The sequence below is a fragment of the Hippopotamus amphibius genome, chromosome 16 (genome assembly GCF_030028045.1).
Source record: "Hippopotamus amphibius kiboko isolate mHipAmp2 chromosome 16, mHipAmp2.hap2, whole genome shotgun sequence".
Classification (NCBI taxonomy): domain Eukaryota; kingdom Metazoa; phylum Chordata; class Mammalia; order Artiodactyla; family Hippopotamidae; genus Hippopotamus; species Hippopotamus amphibius.
Genome location: NC_080201.1, coordinates 60,240,300 through 60,261,400, shown reverse-complemented (window position 1 = coordinate 60,261,400; position 21,101 = coordinate 60,240,300). Strand labels below are relative to the sequence as shown.

Sequence of the window (21,101 nt, the reverse complement as noted above, 5' to 3'; positions counted from 1 at the left end):
GGGTCCTGATGCAAACACATCCTGAGTTTATTAGATGATGCTCTTTTCCTCTCAAATGCTTGGACAAATGTTCTATTTCAACAACTACTGCTCCACACGTTCTCTAACACTTGGTTTTTTCAGATACTTTAATAGGTTCCAACTTGGAGCACATATAGTAATAACTGATTATTGTTTTAATGTGCACGTTCCCAAGCGCAGGCTTGGTAATTGTGGCACATGGGCTTAGTTGCTCTGTGGCACGTGGGATCTTCTTGGACCAGGGATCGATCCATGTCCCCTGCATTGGCAGGCAGATTCTTAACCACTGCACCACCAGGGAATTCCCTCAATTGATTTTTAAAACTTGAATTTGTCTCTAGTAATTGTGCTCTCTTATTATTAAGCCTCTAAATGTACCTGTATTTACTTTTTGATTTTGCCATATATTGAGACATTTATGAAGAGAAACCTCTTTGGGCTTTTTTCCCTTTCAACTTTTATACCTTTAATGTATATTTACTGCCTTACAGGGTAGAAACCTATGCTACTCCATTAAGCATGATGTTCTTTGAAGAAACCCTTCATCCTTTTAGGAAACTTCTCTTTTATTTCAAGTTGATTGCGAGTTTTATTTTAAAGGCATTTGAAATCATCCAAAGTTCATTTTTCATCATCTCTTCAGATTTAATCAGTCCAGGGCCAATCATGAAAATAGAAGCCACACTATATATTTTGGCAAAGGGAATTTCATGTAAGTAATTTATTAAGCAGGTGTTGAAAGTCCAGTGGAGCCTTTCAACAAGGGAACACTGCCTGGTAGCCTTGGACCACTCTAATGTAGGACCAAACTTGAGACTTTTAAATCTTTTATGTATTTTTTTTCTTTGAGATATAGATATAATATTACATTAGTTTCAGATGTATGACATAATGATTTGATACATGTACATATTGCAAACAAGTATGCCTCACTAACATCCATCACTACATATAGCTAAATATTTTTTCTTGTCATGAGAACTTTTAAGATCTACTCTTTCAGCAACTATCAAATATATAGGACAATATTATTAAGTATACTAGTATTGTTAATAGCGTTATTAAGTATAGTCACCATGGTGTACATTACATCCCCAAGATTTATCGATTTTATTCCTGGAAGTTTGTACCTTTTGACCACTTTTGCCCATTTTCCCCATGACCCAACTCTCTACCTCTGGGAACCACCAATCATTTCTCTGTATCTGTGAGTTTATTTTATTTTTGATTTTTTTAAGATTCCACATATACACGAGAGCATATGGTGTTTGTCTTTCTTTGTCTAACTTATTTCACTTAGCCTAATGCCCTCACATCCCATCCATGTGTTGCAAAAGCAGGATTTCCTTCTCTTTTGTGGCTGAAGAATACTCCATGGTGTACACATACCACATGTTCTTTGTTCATTCAACACCGATGGACATGTCAGTGGTTTCCATGTCTTAGCTATGGTAAATAATGCTTCCATGGACATGGGGCTGCGTGTATCTTTTCAAATTGTTGTTTTCATTTTCTTGTAGATAAATACCCCAAAGTGAAAGTGCTTGATGGTTCTATTTTTAGTTTTGAGGACCCTCCATACTGTTCTCCACTGTGGCTGCACCAATTCACGTTCCCACCAACAGTGCACAAGGGTTCCCTTTCCTCCACGTCCTCACCAACCCTTGTTGTTTCTTGTTCTTTGATAATCCCAGCTTGAGGTTTGCTAGACCACCAGCTGCTGTTTTTTTGTGCTGCACAGCCATGTGGACTGTGGCCCTCTTTAGTCCTTGATTTGTCAGGCAATGTTCCCTGCAATACGTGGGGAGTGAAGGGATAGAGCTGTCACCTCTTGTTCACCTGGGCCCTGCAGCAAGGCCAGACCTAGGTTCTGTGGAGCCTGACACTTATACAAATGTTGAGATCCCTCCTTAGAAATAAAATGTCACTGAATAGAATACAAACATGGCACCCAAACAAAATGTGACACCCACATCACCCTTTTGGCCTTGAAGTGCTTTTAAGAACTGAGACCAAAGAGCAACTCTTATAAAAAGATGTTCCCATATCTTCTATGGGTCAGAAAATTCCATGTTCTAGGAGTTGTGAGTCAGGAACTGGGGATGAAAACCAAATATATGGGACTCCCCTGGTGGCGCAGTGGTTGGGAATTCACCTGCCAATTCAGGGGACATGGATTCGACCCCTGGTCCAGGAGGATCCCACATGCCTCGGAGCAACTGGGCCCATGTGCTGCAGCTGCTGGGCCTGTGCTCTAGAGCCTGCGAACCACAACTACTGAGGCCTGTGCACCTGGAGCCCATGCTCTGCAGTGGGAGAGGCTGCGGCAATGAGAAGCCTGTGCACCACAATGAAGAGTAGCCCCCACTCGCTGCAACCAGGGAAAGCCCGCGTGCAGCAAAGAAGACCCAATGCAGCCAATACATAAATTAAATAAAAAACAAAAAGACCAGAAAGCAAGTATATATGTTTCTTAAAAGTCACAATATCACAGGCACACACCTGAGTTTCTTTTGAAATGAGAAAACACATTTCATACATCATGTAAGCTAAAATTCTCAAAACCAAAAGATGTCAATTCAGAAAAATTGCAGACTACTATTCTTAGTAGTAAGACGTATGTCTCTGTCACACTTGCACAACACCTGTTCCCCACGCTGTTGGGCTGATTCATTATAGGAGAATAATCTTGTATACTAATAAATATTAATATAAAGTAATAATATTATTAATTATAAGCATATTATATCTAAAATAGAGACAACAGAAAGAAGATACATTATTTCCAGTGGCACAATTGACTGAAATTTCTGCTTATTTTTACAGTTTAAGAAACGAAAAAATAGATAAATATCGTTTCTATATAAAGGTAAAGGAAACTTTCAGTCCCGCAGCTTGTTACTGGAAGTGGGTAAAATGGTTAAGATCATTGTCCAATTTGGGAAACATTTAGGAAATTTCTTCCCTCAAAAGCAGTAAGATTACAGGTTATTTCCACATGAGGCGTGAGCCCTTCCTGGTTTTTTTTTTTAAAAAAAGGCAGTGCAGAGAGAGGTGTCCTTAACTGTGTTTCCGTGTGAGGTCTAGCCTCTTGGGGTGCCCACTTAATGGGGAAGGGCCTCCCTGTCCTCGCCCTGTTTTGGGTGGGCCTCTGCTCCACGGCTGGTCCCAGGACACCCCCAGATGCATGAAGACCACCACCCCCGTTTGCCATGTTCTGAAAACCCTGCAGAGCAAAGGAGCTTTCCCTGCTCAGCTCTCCTTCCTGGGTTCCACCCTCCACCAGATTTGGTTCTGGAAACGTCTTTCCTGCCCCAACTTGAACGGTTTTGAGAACATTTTCACTCTTCTTTTGCAGAGTGTTTGGAGTCTTTCTGCCCCAGGGTGGGTCCCGCAGATCAACAGGGAGGGACCCCGTTTCTCTTTTCTGGTTGTGAGGCCCCCGGGCGACCCCGCTGTGGCCGTGAGCATCCCTGGGCAGGTGGTCATTTCAGAGCCACGTCCGGGGAACCCTCTCAACTCTGGGGCCTCAGGCTCTTCCCCTGCAGCCTCGGGCGGGGGGAGCGGCTGGGACTGCAGGACCTGTCAGCCCCCACCCCAGCCCCGCGGCCTGGGGCGTGCAAGTTCCCCTTCTGTGCTTGGCCAAGGCTGTCTCTCTGTCACCCACGGGCTTCCTGTTGGGCTTCCTCCGTCCCTCCCCACAGTCGGGGCGCTTCCCTCCCCGACGGAGGGACCCTGACCCGGGCTCTGCGCTGGCGGATGCGGACATGGTGCCCCTGCTGGTGCTGCTGCTGCCCCTGCTGTGGGGGGGTGAGTGGGCCGAGGGGGGAGGGGCGGCACGGGTGGGGGAGGGGTTGGAGCTGCCGCTGAGCCGCTGTGTTCCCCCAGGGTCCCTGCAGGAGAAGCAAGGGTACGAGCTCCGCGTGCAGGAATCAGTGACGGTGCAGGCGTGCCTGGGAGTCCACGTGCGCTGCTCCTTCTCCTACCCCTACCCCTGGAGTTCATGGTATTTCCCTCCCCCACCCTACATCTATTGGTTCCGGGACAACGTAAACACTGAACCTGTGGCCACAAACAACCCAAACAGACGAGTGAAGCCAGAGACCCGGGGTCGATTCCGCCTCCTAGGGGATCCCAGAAACAACGACTGCTCCCTGAGCATCAGAGACGCCAGGATGAGTGACACAGGAGTGTACCTCTTCCGAGTGGAGAGAGAACCTGGTGTGAGATACACTTACAGAGATAACAGGCTGAAGTTGCAGGTGACAGGTATGGCAGGGGGCCCAGGAGAAGACCCTGAGACGTGGAGATCCCAGTGTTAGGACAGGAACAGGACATAGAAACCCTCCCTGCTCAGTGTCTTGGGGTTAGGGGTTCAGAAGAGACACAGGACCCCGGGGGGAGCTGTGGCCCTGAGGCACTGGTCCCTCTCAGGATCACACGCTGGATGCCCACCCCTGGGCCCAGGCATCTCCCTCTCTCCTCCTCAGCGCCAGCAGGGAATCCCAACATCCACTTTCTGGAGCCTCTGGAGTCCGGCCGCCCCACAAACCTGACCTGCAGCCTGTCACTAGTTTGTGAAGTGGGGCGGTTTCTCCTGTTCTCCTGGGTGGGGGATGCCCTTGATGCGGTGAACACAGAGGCCCTCCACTCCTCGGTACTCACCCTCACCCCGAGGCCCCAGGACCATGGCACCAACCTCACCTGTTGTGTGGAACTCCGAGGAGCTCTGGTGACCATGGAGAGAACCATCCGACTCAGTGTCTCCTGTGAGTGAGGAGGGGGGCTGGGTCCCTGAGGGCAGTGCTGTGTGTGTGTGTGTCTGTGTGTTTGTGTGTGTAGGAGGTGGGGAGAGAAGAAGGGCCAGTTCACTCTTTCATGGATCTGAGCCTTGGGAGCGTAGGTGGGGACTGGCCATGCACAGCCATCCCCCTTCCTGGTTTCCTTCCTTGGGTGCTGGGTCCATTTCCATCCCACGCCTCACCTTGAAGCAAGGCCATATCTTTCTATTCCAGATGCTCCGTGGAACCTCACCATCAGCATCTCCTTCAGAAACGTCACAGGTAGGGAAGGGCCTCTCCTCTCCAGGGCTGCGTCCTGTTCCTGGGACCCCCTCCAAGCAGAGAGGTGGGGATTAGGGCTCGAATGCGTTGAGATATGGGAAGAGAAAAGATAAAAATCACCACCACCCCTCCCCCACCGCCCATGTACTGGTCCACACACACATGCAATACACACCTGCAGACATATATACACATACAGACACACACATGCATGTATACATGCACACACATGTACACCCATACACATACACATACACATACACAAATGCACACACACACAGGCACATACACATACACAGCACACGTATACACACGCACTCACTCCAATCAAAGCCCATTTCACCTCACCATGGTTCTGCTCTGTGGTTTTCCTCCACAAAAGCCTCCTTAGTCCCAGTTCCTGCTCCTTCACTGAATCCGTTTCCCAAGCCTGGAGGCTCTCTGTTCTCTTTCCACCAAACAGCCCAGGCATGTCCCATTGAGACACTGAGACTCCCCTGAAGGTTTGAGGCCCAGACATGGTGGGTCAAACTCCTTAGGGTGCGAAGGGCCAGCCTTGGAACCCACACTGAACAAAGCCTTTGGGCTGGGGGAGGAGAAGCCAGCTAGATCCTGGGAAGGCGGGAGGGATGAGACCTTAGCCTCCCCCAGCTCTCTCACTGCACTTTCCCCAAAGCCCTCAAGATTCTGCAAAACACCTCGTCCCTTCTCATCTCGGAGGGTCAGGCTCTGCAGCTGCTCTGTGTTGCTGACAGCAACCCCCCTGCACAGCTGAGCTGGTTCCGGGGGTCCCCAGCCCTAAAGCCCACCCCCATCTCCAATACCAGGATCCTGGAGCTGCCAGGCTTAGGAGCTGCAGAAAGAGAATTCACCTGCCGAGCTCAGAACACTCTGGGCTCACAAAATACCTCTCTGAGCCTCTCTGTGTTCTGTGAGTGTGGGGTCCCCTGAGGGCAGGACACCTGGGTCCAGGGGTCTGGAGAGGCACTGCTGACCCTTCTGCTCCCTCCCTACAGCCCCACCACAGCTTCTGGGCCCCTCCTGCTCCCAGGAGGAGGAGGGTCTGCAGTGCAGCTGCTCCTCCAGAGCCCAGCCGGCCCCCTCCCTGCACTGGTGGCTGGCAGAGGGGCTGCTGGAGGAGAATTTCAGCAATGCCTCCTTCAAGGTCACCTCCAGCTCCTCTGAGCCCTGGGCCAACAGCTCCCTGAGCCTCACTGGGGGGCTCCGCTCTGGCCTCAGACTCACCTGCGAAGCCCGGAATATTCACGGGGCCCAGAGAGCCACTGTCCTGCTGCTGCCAGGTCAGGGGGCTGGTTGGAGGCAGAGGCTTAGGGGGAAAGGGATTAAGATCCTAGAAGTTGATGCTGGGTGGGAGAGGGGCTGGAGCCTGGACAGAAGGTGAATGCTAGGACAGGGGCCTGAAGTGGCTCTCCAGCAAGTTCTGCAAGGAGGTGGGAAGGCCCAAGACTGAATCTTGGGAGTGAGGTCATCTCACAGGCCTCTTCTCTGCAGGGAAACCGGCATCCCTGACTGGAGTGGTTCCTGCGGCTCTTGGAGGCGCTGGTGGCATGGCCCTGCTGTCACTGTGTTTGTGCCTTATCTTCTTTTGCATGTAAGCCTGTGTTGTTGGGGAGGTAGAGGGAGGTGTGTGGTAGGGAGTCCAGAGAGAGGTCACTTAATCCCAGAAATGCAGAGCTGAGTAGACTAGATCCAGAGAGGGTCTTTTTGGTTTTGTTTTGTTTTGTTTTGTGTTTTGGTGGGGATGGGTGACAGCTTTAGTGAGTTATAATTCCCATGCATTTAAGGGGTACAATTCATTGGCTTTTAGTCTGTTCCGAGTTGTGTGTCCATCACCATGATTTTGGCAGAACTTTTCTGTTAGCCCAAAATGAAAAAGAAACCAAAAGGAAACCACACCCCTTGTCATCCCATCTGCTTCACACCCTGCCCTGGGCCACCACTCTTCTGCTTTCTGTCTCTCTAGAGTTGTGTATTCTGAACATGTCATAGAAGTGGAATCATAAAATATGTGGTCCCTTGTGACTGACTTCTTTCACTTAGCGTGATGTTTTCAAGCTTCATGCATGTTGTGGCATGGGTCAGTATGTCATTCCTTTTTATTTCCAAATGATGTTCCCTTGTATGAATGGACCACATTTCTAGTCATCTACTCATCTATTGATGGATACTTTGGTTATTTCCACTTTTTGGCAATCATGTGCCAATAATAATAGCATTCATGTACATGTTTCATGTGTAAGTGGGGTCTTCAGTGATGGACATTCAGTCTTGGCCAAAGTCCTGGTCATCCAAGAGGATGAAGCACTCACTTGCATGTCAAGAAGGCCTCCGTGTCCAAGTTGTCTTACCAGGAAGTGGGGGGCAGCTTGCCCATCTTTGCCCAAGCCGTCCTGGCTGCAGTACACTAATTTTTTCTAGAGTGAAAGCCCGCAGAAAGCAGGCAGCCAGCAGACAAGAGCATGTGGACGATGAAGACCCTGTCATGGGTACCGTTTCCTGGGTGAGTGATGCAGTCATCTGATTCTGCAGTGGGAGCCCTGGGCATGTGCAGTCGGTGGGTCCAGACTGAGCTCCTCAGCATTTCCTGCTCCTCCCTGGTCCCCCAGGCAGACACGTGGGAGTTGCCTTCCCTTCTGTTCTTCCCCTTCATCTCCCAGACCCAATGGTCCTCTGCTGATCACTAAGCCCACCTCACCTCTTTGCCGGATACAGGCTGCCAGAACCATCTCCTTCAAACCAGTAGCTTCCAGCCATTCTGGAGTCTCAAAGCTGTTGTTTGCTACCGTTGCTTAGAGAATCAAGTCATAATCCTTGGTCTGATATATGAAGTCCTTCCTGAGATCTCCCTGATGGCTGCTCCAGCCCCGGGTCCTAGCCTAGGATCCAGCTACACTGGCCTTTTTCTGCCTCCATACAGATCTATTCCCTTGTGACTCAGAGGCTTTGAATGCACAGTTCCTTCTACCTGAAATGCCCTTCCTTCCCTATTTCAACCAGACCAGCTTGCCTCCTCCTTCTAGCTCCAATATCAACATCTCTTTCTCTGGGAAAACTTTGTCCTCTCCCTCCCTGTCAATGTCCATCCCTCCCTTCTCTGTGTCCCCTGAGCTCTGTGTCCATCCCTGTGCTGAGGGTCACATCACACAATGTCACTGCATTCACCCATCTCCACCCTCTTATCATATTTGTAAAGTCCCCGAGGGGGCAGGGGCTGTAATTGTCTCTCACTCTGTCCCAGTCCAGCGCGACCCCTCTTCCCTTTTCCAAAATTGGGCCTGTGTTGCCCTAAATGGAATTATCCAAAATGCTTTGTTCATGACCAAGCTGTTACCAATGAAACAAGCAGTGTTCACTTTTACTTCCTCACTGGTATTCATAATATAAGCAAGTGTAAACCTACCGTCCAACCTATGACTTTAAACATTGATGATAACTTTTATCTACCCATGTGGCTCCCTGATCTTTCCTCAGTAGCCTCTGCTCTGACTCTGGTTGCTGGTGGGATCACATATATGTTTACCAAAAATATACACTGTGTCATTTAATTGCTTCTGAACCTACAAAGGGCGTCACTTTTCCATGTACTCTTCTCTACATTCACTTTGTAGATGCAACATCATGTCACAAAGAGTCATTCACATTTTGACACAAAGTTGCAGTTCCCCATTGTATAATAATTCATTTTATGATTACCTCTATTATCTAAGCTGATATTGATGGACATTGGAGTTGTTTCCAGGTGTTGTTATTAGGAGCATTCTTACTCCTGTCTCATTGTATTCACACGCAAGAGTTTTTCTTTAGCATTTCTTAAGATGTAATTCCTAGGTCATAGGGTATGTAACGTTCACATTTACAAGTTCATGACAAATGCTTTTCCAAATCAACTGCATTCAGTTATTCTCCTATCTGTGCCTATCAGATTCTGTTATCTACTATTCTGTTATCCATCTCTCTCTGCAACACTTGGTTTTCTCAATTTTTTTTTGATTATCTCCTGATCTCACTGTGGTGTCGATGTGCATTTCCTTGGTTACCAATGACAATGAACATCTCTCTAAGTCTTCAGTAGCACATGAACATCTTCTCTATAAAATGCCTGGTCACATCTATGGCTCACTTCCCTACTGGATGTTTGACCTCTTATTAAATTTGTTGAAGAGCTTTAAATATTTCTATACTTTTTATTTTCTTTTTGGTTATATACATGGTAAATATCTTCTCCCAGTGTGTAGCTTATCTTCACTTTTTTAAAGGTGACCTCTGATGATGGTAAGTTCTTAATTGTAATATAAGCATATTCACCAATCTTCTCTTTTCTACTGAGTGCCTTTTGGGTCTCATTTAAGAAACTCTTAGGATTACCAGGAGATTCAGGTATAGTTTCAACTAAAAGTCTTATGTTTTCCTTTTGACCTTTAAAGACTTCATCTACTGGGAGTTGATTTGTGTGTGTGGTGTGCAGTGTTTACCTGTATATGGACCTCCTTCATGTATAGAATAGACCTTCTCTCCCTCCCCTGTTGAACTGCCATGCCATTTTTACTATACATCAAAATCCCATACCTGGGTGGGCCTCTTTCTGTGACCTCTTCAATTCCGATGGTCAATTTTATTGTCCCTGAGTCACAACCGTGTCACCATCAACAGAATCTATAAACTCAAAAATAAGTCCTGGTATCTCATACAGCAAGACCTTCTCCTGAATCTTCTTCCGAAGTTGCCTTGGCTATTCTTGGCCCTTTGTTGTTCTATTTAAATGTGAGAATCCGTTTGTTAAGTTCCCCAAAATACTTCTGTTGGAGTTTTGATTGGAATTACATTGAATGTATAGATCAATTCAAGAAGAATGTACTTGTTTGTGAATTCAAGTCTTCTAATCCACAAAAACATATCTCCATTCATTTAAGTTTTTAAAAAATGTTTTCCAGAAAGATGGAGAATTCCTTCCCAGTAAGGTCTTGGTCATCTTTTGCTCTTTTTCTTCCTACGCACTAGTTATTGTTACTGCTGTAAATGGTATCCTTTTAAAAGTGCATTTTGTGATTGCTCATTGCTGGTATGCAGAATGAAAAACAATTTTTAAAAACATATGAGATTGTCTTTGGTAATTTAAAAAATCACAAATTGTTTTTGGGTATCATTTAGAATCTTGCTGCTTTGGTAGCTGGAAAATTCTTAGATCTTATTCATGAGTTTGGTGAACCATTCTTCTTCAGAGGGAAACATACCATCTGAGAAAGGTATAATATCCTTGTTTTCACTGTCATGGCTGCTGAATCAAAGCAGCTGAATTTGATGCACATGCAATGTCATTTCCTTCAAGAATCAGCTGGTCCTTTTGGGCTTCAGGCCCTGAAGAACAAACACCTAGTGTCCTGCAACCCCTGCAGATGTGCGAGGGTGAGTCAAAAATTATCCCCACTCTTTCTACAGCCAGAATGCAGATGATTTTTGATTCACCTTCATATTTTTCTTCTGAGAGGTTTCAGATTTGAACAAATGACTCCCTCCCCTGAATAAATGATGGGGCAGTGAGCACCCTCAGACGACTTCCTGTGGCAGCAGAAGTCCATGTGACACTTCAGATCGTGGGCAGATGTGACTGCAGGTTGTTTGAACAGTGGCCAGTTTCCTTTCAATTCCCCACCATCTGTCCACACAGAGCTTCTCCTTTTCCTTTTGATGTTGATGGGGTGGAAGCCCTCTGCTGGGTTTCTCTAGGGTTTTCACTATAAATGTGTATCTCTTCACAGTGACACCTACCTCTACTGGGGTGTCATCTGTCTGGGTGCCAGGAATTACATTTATTCTCTCAGTAGGTGCACCAGTGAGTGAAATGTAGTGACTTAGTTGTTTGATTGTATATTCTTCCACCTTGCTAAGCTTTCCTGTTAGTTCTAATAATTTGTATATAGACATGGAAGTTGTTTTTTGTTTGTTTCTTTGCTTTTTTATTTTTGTGGCCACATCATGCGGCATGATATGAGGGATCTCCGTTCCCAACCAGGGATCAAACCCGTGCCCTCTGCAGTGGAAGGGCAAAGTCTTAACAACTGGACTGCCAGGGAAGTCCCAACATGGAAATGTTTTTAATAGACCTTTTTCAATCTAATAAATATTACAGATTGGTCTTGGGTGTTACCAGAATCTTTGAGGATTTCAAATTCAATGATCATATTATCTGCAAAATAATAACAACTTATTTCTTCCCTTTGATCCTAATTAACAAGCATTTCCTTCTTTTTTCTTGTCTTAATATCCTGGTTAAGATTCCAAACCCGAATAGAAGTGGTGATCATGGGTATCCTTTTTTAGTCCTGGTTTTGAAGGAAAGGCACCGAATATTCCATTTAAGTTTAACCAACCCATTTCAGTTGATTTTTGTTGTAGGTTTTTGTTGTTGTTGTTGTTGTTTGTGGTATGTATAACCAAACCTTCATACCTTCATCAGGGTAAGGAAGTTCTTTTCTGTCACTAAATAACTTTAAGTTTTTATCATACATCTCAGTTGAGCTTTTCAAATACACCTAGAGATATGATTTTCCTCCCTAAACTGTTACCAATGGTGAATGAAACAGTTAAAGATTTTCTTTTTTAAAAAATAATTAATTAATTAGTTAATTTATTTTTTGGCTGTATTGGGTCTTCGTTGCAATACACGGGCTTTCTCTGATAGCGGAGAGCAGGGACACTCTTCATTGCAGTGCCCAGGCTTCTCATTGCTGTGGCTTCACTCTAGAGCACAGGCTCTAGGTGTGCGGGTTTCAGTAGTTGTGACACAGTGGCTCAGTCATTGTGGCTCGAGGGCTCTAAAGCACAGGCTCATAGCTGTGGCGCACTGGCTTAGTTGCTGCGCGCCTTGTGGCATCTTCCCAGACCAGGGCTTGAACCTGTGTCCCCTGCATTGAAAGACGGATTCTTAATCCCTGCTCCACCAGGGAAGTCCTTGCTTTACTTTCATTTTTGTTTTATGGGACCCAAGCCCAGAATCCAAAATTGCCATCTCTTTTCTGGTTTCTGCATAAGCTATCTCGTAACAGACATTGAAGTTACAAATTTCCTTTGTTTACTTATGTCTAATCTAGTCCTCTGAGCAGAATGTAAGCTGCCTGAGGTCAGGGTCTAGGTTTTCTCACACAGTCCACCTGGTCCCTCGCCCAGGAATTGGCAAAGGAGACACTGCCAATAACACAGCAGACCTGGGTTAGAGTCCTGGCTCTGCCATTTAGTATATGAGTGATGTTGGGCAAGCTACTTTACCTCTCCCCACCTCAGTTTACCTATCTGTAAAATGGGGATAATGAGAGTATCATTCATACTGGTTTTTTGTGAAGGTTAAATATGATTCATAATCCCTCGATATGGCCTAATCAGTCTCAATATTACAAAAGTGTAAATGAATGTGTGAATATTTGAATTCATAGGAAGCATGTGTGGAATAAGAGGATGAACGAATACCTGTCCCATTAGCCCAACTTTCCCTTGGGGCTTATGCCGGCCTTACTCCTACTCTGACTCTCTTTTCTTCCCTTTACTCAGGGTTGCAGGCAAAAGCCCTGGGCAGAGGGCCCCCCAGACCAGAGGTCATCCCCTGCAGAGGATGCCCTGCCCTCAGGGGAGCAGCAGGAGCTCCATTACGCCTCCCTCAGCTTTCACGGGATGAAGTCTTGGGAGACTTCAGACCAGGAGGCCACCAGCACCAGCGAGTACTCAGAGATCAAAACAAGCTAATTGGGACTCGCCCAGAGCTTGATCCTGGCTGGAGGAATCACAGCCTGTGTGGGGAAAAGGAGAAGCCAGGGGCTAGTTAATGAAGCCTTTGTGGCAATATTAGCATTATTGTATGAGTGTCCCCCAATAGGGCAGAAAGCAGGCAGGTGATGGAATTAGAGAGACTTGGGCTCACATGCAGGTTCCAGCACTTCCTAAGGCATCGTTAGCAAGCAATTCACTTCATCTCTTTGTGTCTAAGTTCTCCTTTCTGTAGTCGGAGATCATGTGTCCTACCTCAAAGTTCAGTGATCATTAAAGTAAGAGCACATAAAAATCAACCAACAGTACCTTTTTTTTTTTTTTTAGATTCTGTATATATGAGTTAGCATACAATATTTGTTTTTCTCTTTCTGGCTTACTTCACTCTTTATGACAGACTCTAGGTCTATCCACCTCATCATATATAGCTCCATTTCATTCCTTTTTATGGCTGAGTAATATTCCACTGTATATATGTGCCACATCTTCTTTATCCATTAATCTGTTGATGGACATTTAGACTGGAGGACACAGGGTTGGGGGGTGCCGGCGGCGAAGGGGAAGCTGGGACGAAGTGAGAGACTAGCATAGACATATATACACTACCAACTGTAAAATAGATAGCTAGTGGGAAGTTGCTGTATAACAAAGGGAAGTCAACTCGATGATGGGTGATGCCCTAGAGGGCCAGGACAGGGAGAGAGGGAAGGAATTGCGGGAGGGAGGGGATATGGGGATATATGTACAAATACAGCTGATTCACTTTGGTGTACCTCAAAAGCTGCTACAAGAGTGTAAAGCAATTATATTGCAATAAAGAGCTTAAAAAAAAATCAGCCAACAGAGTCCCGTCACGTGGCGTGGGCTTAGCATCAGCTGGTTTCTCTTCCTTGAACAGAAACGTGCTCCTGGCAAGTTCTCCTGAGAGTGGGGGTAACTCGTGTTGACCTGAAACACATAGACCGCCAGATATTTCTCCAGCAAAGGTGGGTTTAGCTCCCATTAGCTCAGAACTGCAACTCGGGGTCTGCAACCATGGCGAGACTTGGGCAAGCTCCGATACAGTAAGGGAAGAAGAACGCCTTTATAGAGGGGCGATGAAATCTGGGGCTAGGGTGAAAAAAGAGTCTGTAGGCTCTTCATTGACTGAGTCCTTGCCAGGAAAGAAGAGGAGTCTTTCTTCTTCCTGTTGGGCTCTGCCATCTTCTCAGGGAGTGAGAGCTCCCCCTGCAGGTCTCCCGACTGTATTTAATTGAGGCTTCAGTTTATTCATTTTTTACACCAGTCACAGAGGATCGGGGGCAACTTGTTGATGTCATTCTCCTTCCCAGAACTCTTCGAAGCCTCCCCAGGGAAAGACCAGCCCCTCAGCCTGACATTCCGTTCATAATACAGTATCGTATAATCTCTCTGGCTTTGTCTCCTTGCCTCACTTTTACCTGTCAATTCTTCCAGGACACTCCTTCACTGCCTGACCTCCAGTCCCTTCCTTATCTCATTTTATGGCCTCTAAAGGGATCTTGCCAACAGCCAGAGAGCTGACCCTGACTCTCCCGCACAAACCCATTCATGGCTCCTTGGTCATAGTACACTGCAAGCATCTGCCCCAGCACTTAAAGTCTTTCATGACCTTGCTGCTGTTCTACTCATCCACCCGCTCCTCTTGGCCCATTCTTCCTTAAACCTTCCATGCTGGTTCATATAAATGTCTTTGCAATTTGAGATCTCTTTCCTGGAGCCCACACTGCCTTGCTGACATCATCTTCTTCTTCAAACCTGAGCTCCTGGACAGATTTGGGTGGAGAGGGTGAACTGAAGAAAGATTTCCTACTCCCCCTCCTCTAAAATTGAATTACTTAATTTTTTGCAGTAAAGCAGTAAAGCAAAAATAGCCACAATGTCACCAGGAGCACTGTGGTGTGAGTGCCTACCAATAAGCTGTTTTGATTGTAAATAATTGTCAATAAGCTTTTGATTGCCCTAGCATCCATTTCAGAGACATCCATCTTTTAATTTATTTCTTTGTTTATTTATTTTACATCTTTATTGGATTATAATTGCTTTACAATGTTGTGTTAGTTTCTGCTGTAAAACAAAGTGAATCAGCTATATGTATACATATATCTTCCCGCCTTGAGCCTCCCTCCCACCCTCCTAGAAGTAAAATCACTTAAATTGGAACTGCCTTGTCTATCCTAAAGTATAATTACAGGGAAATTATAAGCAAGGAAAAATAAAAGGTTGATACAACTCTTTAACAAAACCCAAGTTAATTAGCTAACCAACAATAAACTATGTGGATAGTAATGAAGCCAAACTAATGGAAACTGATAGCTGCCTGAACAAAAAAGTGTGATAATAGAAAATACAACCATCTCTGAATAACACTGATGACATGATAGGCTTCCTGAAAGCATCAGGAATTCTAGCCCACACCTGTGGGGGGCACAGGCAACAGGAATCTTGATACTTTAAGAAGTGTTACCTAGCAACCAGCAGAGACATCCATCTTGAATAAACACAACGCCAGCAATGACTATATACAGTCAGGTGGCCCCATCCATGAAGTTCCCTTTTAGAAAGCCCTTGGTGACCCAGATATCTGACCCCGAGTGACCCTGCTTTTCCCTTCTTGTGCCCTAATTCTGGTTCTTATCTTTCAAATTTTCCAATAAAAGTGAATCCATGAAACCCTAGGGACCACACCCTGTACCGCAATAAAGGCAGAACTGAAGGTCCACGCTCCCTCCCCTCTTCTTGACTTGGCCCTCGGGTGTTCTGTGTATCCTTCAGGACTTGTGAGTGGTAAGCCTTGTTTTTCCCAAGTTCTCTGAGGATTTTTGCTGAAGTGTGTCTTGCAATCAGGATGAGAACCACAATGGCCAGTCCAGCTACAACATCGGCTGTGGTTGGGGAAATGTCTGGCGGCGGGCACTGGCCAGAAGTAGTACAGGCCTAGGTGAGTGCCCCCACACACAGAAAACAAACACCCAAACCCAGATAAATGATTTCCTAAACTTTAGAAAGTGGCTCTGAGGAAAGAAGGGGACAAATGCAGTGTGGTGTTAGGAGGACAATGATTCTCAGCATCCTCTACCCAAACTCCATTCACAGCACCCTAACAAGTGCAGGTGTGACTCTTGTTTTGTTAATAACAGTGTAGGTCAATCTGATCAAACCATGTGCTGAAAATAACAAAATTCTTTGGGGGGAATGAATAGAAAAAAAATACAATCCCTCATTTTTAAAGTATAGAATATCTGAAAAGACAATGGGAACTTATTAGGTCAAGATTCTGAGAAAAGCCTAAATTCAGAGAAATTGGGCAGAATATGTAAGCCACAATTCCAAAATTCCCAGTGGCGTTTGCCCATACTGACCATGCAAGCTTTGGTTATGTGGCCTTCCATGGTCTTGGAAATGAAAGTCAAGACTCTGACCCTGCCCAAAGTGGGACATTTTAGAAGAGATCATTTCCACATTGAATTTGTATCAGGGTAAGGGTGAATCAAAAAAAGCAGAGACAAAGAGAAAATATGAACAGCAACCAGAGAAAAAGGCCAATTCCCTTCCAAAGAAAAGCCCTTTAATTGACTGATGTATCCAGTAGCACCATGGACAGCATAGGAAAGGCAATACTATCCTGAAATATAACTTTAGAATATAGTATACTCTGGAAAGATAATTCAAAAATGAGGCAGCAATACAATTTAGAACAAATGCATGGGGGGTTCATCCCCTGTAGAATGCCAGTAGAAAATCATTTAAAACTTCCTGACACTAGTAACAGCTAAATCCAAAGCTGCAGGCAGGGTAAGTGGACTTTACATTTCCTAATATGTACAGATTATCCAAGAGGGGAGAGAGGTTTTCACTTACTTTAATAACTATTATGCATGCAGTAATTTATGATAATGACAAGAATAGAATCAGAATGTATGACTTACAAACTACAAGTGCTTAAAAGTATACTATTAAAGGCTTAGTAAATCAAAAGTAGACAAGCATGGAGAGAGACAATCATGTGAAATTCGTGGCACAAATAGAAAAGAAAATGTAACGTGGGGTACCTATGTTGACTATAATTGGATAAATGCTGCAGTTAAAAACAGATAGTCAGCCTGGATTGTTATTCCAAGTATACACTCTTTACAATATAGGCATCTAAATTATAAGTATAGAGAGGTGAAATGTAAAAGCAGACAAAATTAGATACCACGTCACCATTAATTTAAAAAGAAAGCCTTTCTGAAATCCCTCCGACTTAGGTGCCCTGCTGGCCTAAGGGTCAGGAGATTGTGCCTGTGGACTGGGGTCCTTGGCAGAGTTGGGGGTTTCCTGAACTCATTGCCCAGCTGTGCTCCAGCACCACGGACAGCGTCAACCCCTCAGCTGGGCGCTTGCAGGGTCTGGCACGGGGGTTGGAGTGCCCCCTGGGGGCAGATCCCTGAGCTGTCTCAAATGCAGAGGAAAGCGGGCTGGGGAATGGAACTGGTGACCTTCTGTCCCTCAGCACAGAGGTGCTTGTCGGGCGTCAGTCAGGCTCCTCCTCAGTCTCCCCTGAAAACCTCACCACCCTAGGGAAGGGGAGACTTAGCTTCAGAGACACAATACATTTTTCACAGGCCACTGGGTTCCTTGCCCCCGGGGCTTGACTCTACCTTCACCCCCTTCAGAATTTATTTATTTATTTATTTATTTATTTATTTATTTATTTATTTATTTGCTGCATCGGGTCTTTGTTGCTGGGTGGCCTTTATCTAGCTGGCGAGAGCAGGGGCTACTCTTCCTTGCGGTGCTCAGGCTGCTCATTGCGGTGGCTTCTCTTGTTGCAAAGCATAGGCTCTAGGCTCACAGCGTTCAGTAGTTGTGGCTGGTGGGCTCCAGAGCACAGGTTCGGTAGTTGCAGTGCACGGGCCTATGTTGCGGCAGGTAGGACCTTCCCCACCAAGGATAGAATCCGTGTTCCCTGCATTTGCAGGTGGATTCTTAACCACTGCGCCACCAGGGAAGGCCCAATGGCATCTTATTTAAAATCCCACCTTTTGATTGCTGAATTGGAAATTCAATTGATTTTAAAAATTTGAATATGTCTTTAGTAATCATGCTCTCTCATTATGCCCCCAAATGTATCTGTATATACTTTTGGATGTTTCCATATACTTAAACATTTATGAAGGGAAATTTCTTTGTTTTGTTTTTCTTTCAGTTCTTATACCTGTTTTGTATATTTATTGCCTCACTGGGGTAGAACCTATCTTACTTCATGAAGTACGATGTTTTTTGGAGAAACCCTTTGTCTTTTTAAGGAACTTCTCTTTTATTTCCAATTGGCTATGAGTTTTATCCTGAAGACATTTGAAATCATTTGTTTTTTTCATCTCTGAGATTTAATCCGTCAAGGGCCAATCGTGAAAATATGAGATAGTGTATATTTTGGCAGAGGGAATTTAGCATACGTAATTTATTAAGTAGGTGTTGAAAGGCCAGTGGAGTGTTTCAACAAGGGAACACTGCCTGGTATCCTTGGACCACTTTAAGGCCCCACCTTGAGATTTTTTTATAATTATATATATATACATATATATGATAGATATATATATGATAGATATTTTCATGTATTTATGTCCATTGAGGTATAAAGATAACATTATGCTACTTTCACGTGTTTAACTTAACGATGTGACATATGTATATACTCCAAAAAGCTCACCAAATATGTCTCGTTATCAGCTATCAGTATATATAGCTAAAACTTTTTCCTTGTGATGAGAACTTTTAAGATCTACTCTTTAGCAACTTTCAAATATACAATACAGTATCATTAAATATATTATTATAGTTCACAGTATTATTAGGTATAGTCACGATGATATACATCACATCCCCAGGATTTATTGATTTTATTCCTGGAAGTTTGTACATTTTGACCACTTTTTCCCATTTTGCCCATGACCCAACTCTCTACCTCTGGGAACCACCAATCACTTCTCTGTATCTGTGAGTGTGTTTTACCTCTTTTTTTTTTTTTTTTTTTTTAAGATTCCGCATATAGGGGGCCCCAGCCCCGCCGGGAGCCCGGCCGGCGGCCCCGCGGGACGGGACCAGCAGCACGAGCAGCGGCTACAGCAGCCTGGAGGAGGACGCCGAGGACTTCTTCTTCAGCGCCAGGACCTCCTTCTTCAGGAGAGCGCCCCAGGGCAAGCCCCGCGCCGGCGGGCAAGCGGTGGAGAAAGAGAAGGAAACCCACAATTACCTCAGCGGTAAGAGGAAATCAAAGAGAAAGTTCATAAATACAACGCAGCTGTCACAGACACGTTGAAGATGACCTTGAATTCAAACGGGATTTACACCGGCTTCATTGACGTTCAGATGGAACTCTGCAAACCTTCACAGACTTCTGGAAAGCTCGCTCCCAGCAGCAATGGCTGTATGAACACCCTCCATGTCAGCAGCACCAACACTGTCGGGGAAGGGATCGAGGCCCTGCTCAGGAAGTTTCTCGTGGCCGAGGGCCCCACCAAGTTTGCACGTTATTAGCACTGTCACAGGGAAGATCAGGTCTGTGCCTGCAAGCTCGCAGGCCGGGAACATCCACTCTACCTGCGTTTGGTGGCAGCGCCCAGGACAGACACACTTCGTTTTGTTCCTCGTGAACATGAAATTGGAGAGTGGGGAGCCTGCAGCCTGCTGGAGCTACAGAATTTCTTGCGGATCTTGGAAAAGGAAGAAGATGAGCAGCTGCAGAACCTGAAGGAGCGCTAGGCAGCCTACAGACACAAGCTGGAAGAAGCCCCCAGCGCGGGGTGCAAACCCGGGTAAAGCCTGGGGCTCCCTGCCCCTCGGGGACGGCGCGGGACCTGCGTGCAAACCAGCAGCCAGTGTCTCTCTTGTCGGAGGGCGGTTTTCTTGCCCCATGATGCGAGGGCCTTTCCCCTTGAAAAATCTCTAGATCTAGTTCCCCAGACCCGTCACGCAGCATCCTGAACCTTGGGCGCCTCTGTCAGGGATTCTGCAAGCTTGTTCTGTTAGGCTCTGCGGCCTCACCTCTTGGCAAGCTGTGAACCTGTAGTCTCCTCTGGAGCATTCTAGAGTGCTTTGAAGCATGGATGCTGGTTTGTTGTTGTTGTTATTTTTCTTATTTTCTTTTAGTTATTTTAAGTATGTGATGATGATGTTAAGCTTAAGCTTGTGCAAATGATTTTTTAAAAGCTTAACGAAGAATCTATCTGAGTACTTATGTTGAAACTGCCTGTCTGTTATTGTGGGGTTTTTTTGTTTTTGTTTTTGTTTGTTTGATGTCAGAGGAAAGGATCCATGTGAATTGAAGGACATAGGAAGCCAGGAACTGTAAGGAATTGGTGAAGGATTTTGGAGGAGTCTGACAAAGTAAAGAGCAAGCTTGGAAGAAAGCAGGGGTGGAGGTGGAGAGCCCCAAGGGGAGGTGGTTTGGGTACGTGGATGGGAGAGGAGGAGGTGAATTTGCATGTAAATGAATTAAAAGTTTTCTGTTTAGAGACATTAAATCCACTGTCATATTGCTTGATTTCCTGGGAGTAAAATATGGGAAGAGAACCAAAGAAAGAAGGAGCTAGACCTAAAGGGGGAACTAACTGCAGCTGACCAGAGAAGGCAGGTGGATCTTTCAGACAGGGACAGAGCTGCCCTCACAGGGGACCAGCCCCCATTCTGCCTTCCTTCCCGGGAGTGGAGGGTCTGATTGGCGCAGCCTCTCCTGGCCGGTGGGGCAGTGAGCATCTGCTGTGAGTCCTGTGAAGGGACAGTTTCCCCCTGAGATTGTTTTCAAAGTGGAAGAGGAGTTTGGGGAGGAGGCAGCTGTTTCCCCCGATGGTTAGCAGCCGAGGGATTTGTCAGGTGAGGAGCTCCCAGCACGCTTGTGACAATCACTCCCTCCTTTTCCTCGGTTTCCCTTTTGTCTTTCCCTCCCTTCTTCCTCCTTCCCTCTCCTCACTGCTTTCCCTTCTCCCTTTGTCTTATAAACTCAAGTGTGATCTTACATAATGGAGAACAAGGGTCTGGATTAAGGACCCAGAACCGTCAGATGCTCAGTTCCAAAGGGTGACCTGACGGTAAGGAGGGGGGCAGCATGCACCCCCAGCAGACAACACAGGAGGGGGTTCTTCATGGAAACAAAAGTCCATATTCCTGCAAACCAAAGAAATGCATGTGCAATAGGAGCCTTCCTTAAAGCAGGTTAAATAACCTTATTTTACGCAGCAG

General features: G+C 45.7%; 1 protein-coding gene and 1 pseudogene across 2 annotated transcripts; both read left to right on the top strand.

Moving 5' to 3' along the window:
* Positions 1 to 3,788: 3,788 nt before the first annotated feature.
* LOC130838550 (sialic acid-binding Ig-like lectin 5) lies at positions 3,789 to 13,673 on the top strand. Of its 2 annotated transcripts, XM_057711804.1 has the most exons (9): positions 3,789 to 3,831; positions 3,910 to 4,290; positions 4,512 to 4,790; positions 5,037 to 5,084; positions 5,761 to 6,015; positions 6,101 to 6,385; positions 6,597 to 6,696; positions 7,524 to 7,605; positions 12,648 to 13,673. In XM_057711804.1, the coding sequence occupies exons 1-9, from the start codon at positions 3,789 to 3,791 to the stop codon at positions 12,837 to 12,839; spliced, it is 1,665 nt and encodes a 554-aa protein (XP_057567787.1). In that variant the 3' UTR covers positions 12,840 to 13,673. The 2 variants fall into 2 exon arrangements, with proteins under 2 accessions (XP_057567787.1, XP_057567788.1); XM_057711805.1 differs by lacking the exon at positions 7,524 to 7,605.
* Positions 13,674 to 17,780: 4,107 nt separating this feature from the next.
* On the top strand, positions 17,781 to 19,682 carry LOC130838146 (ras association domain-containing protein 3-like; annotated as a pseudogene).
* The last annotated feature ends 1,419 nt before the right edge of the window (positions 19,683 to 21,101 follow it).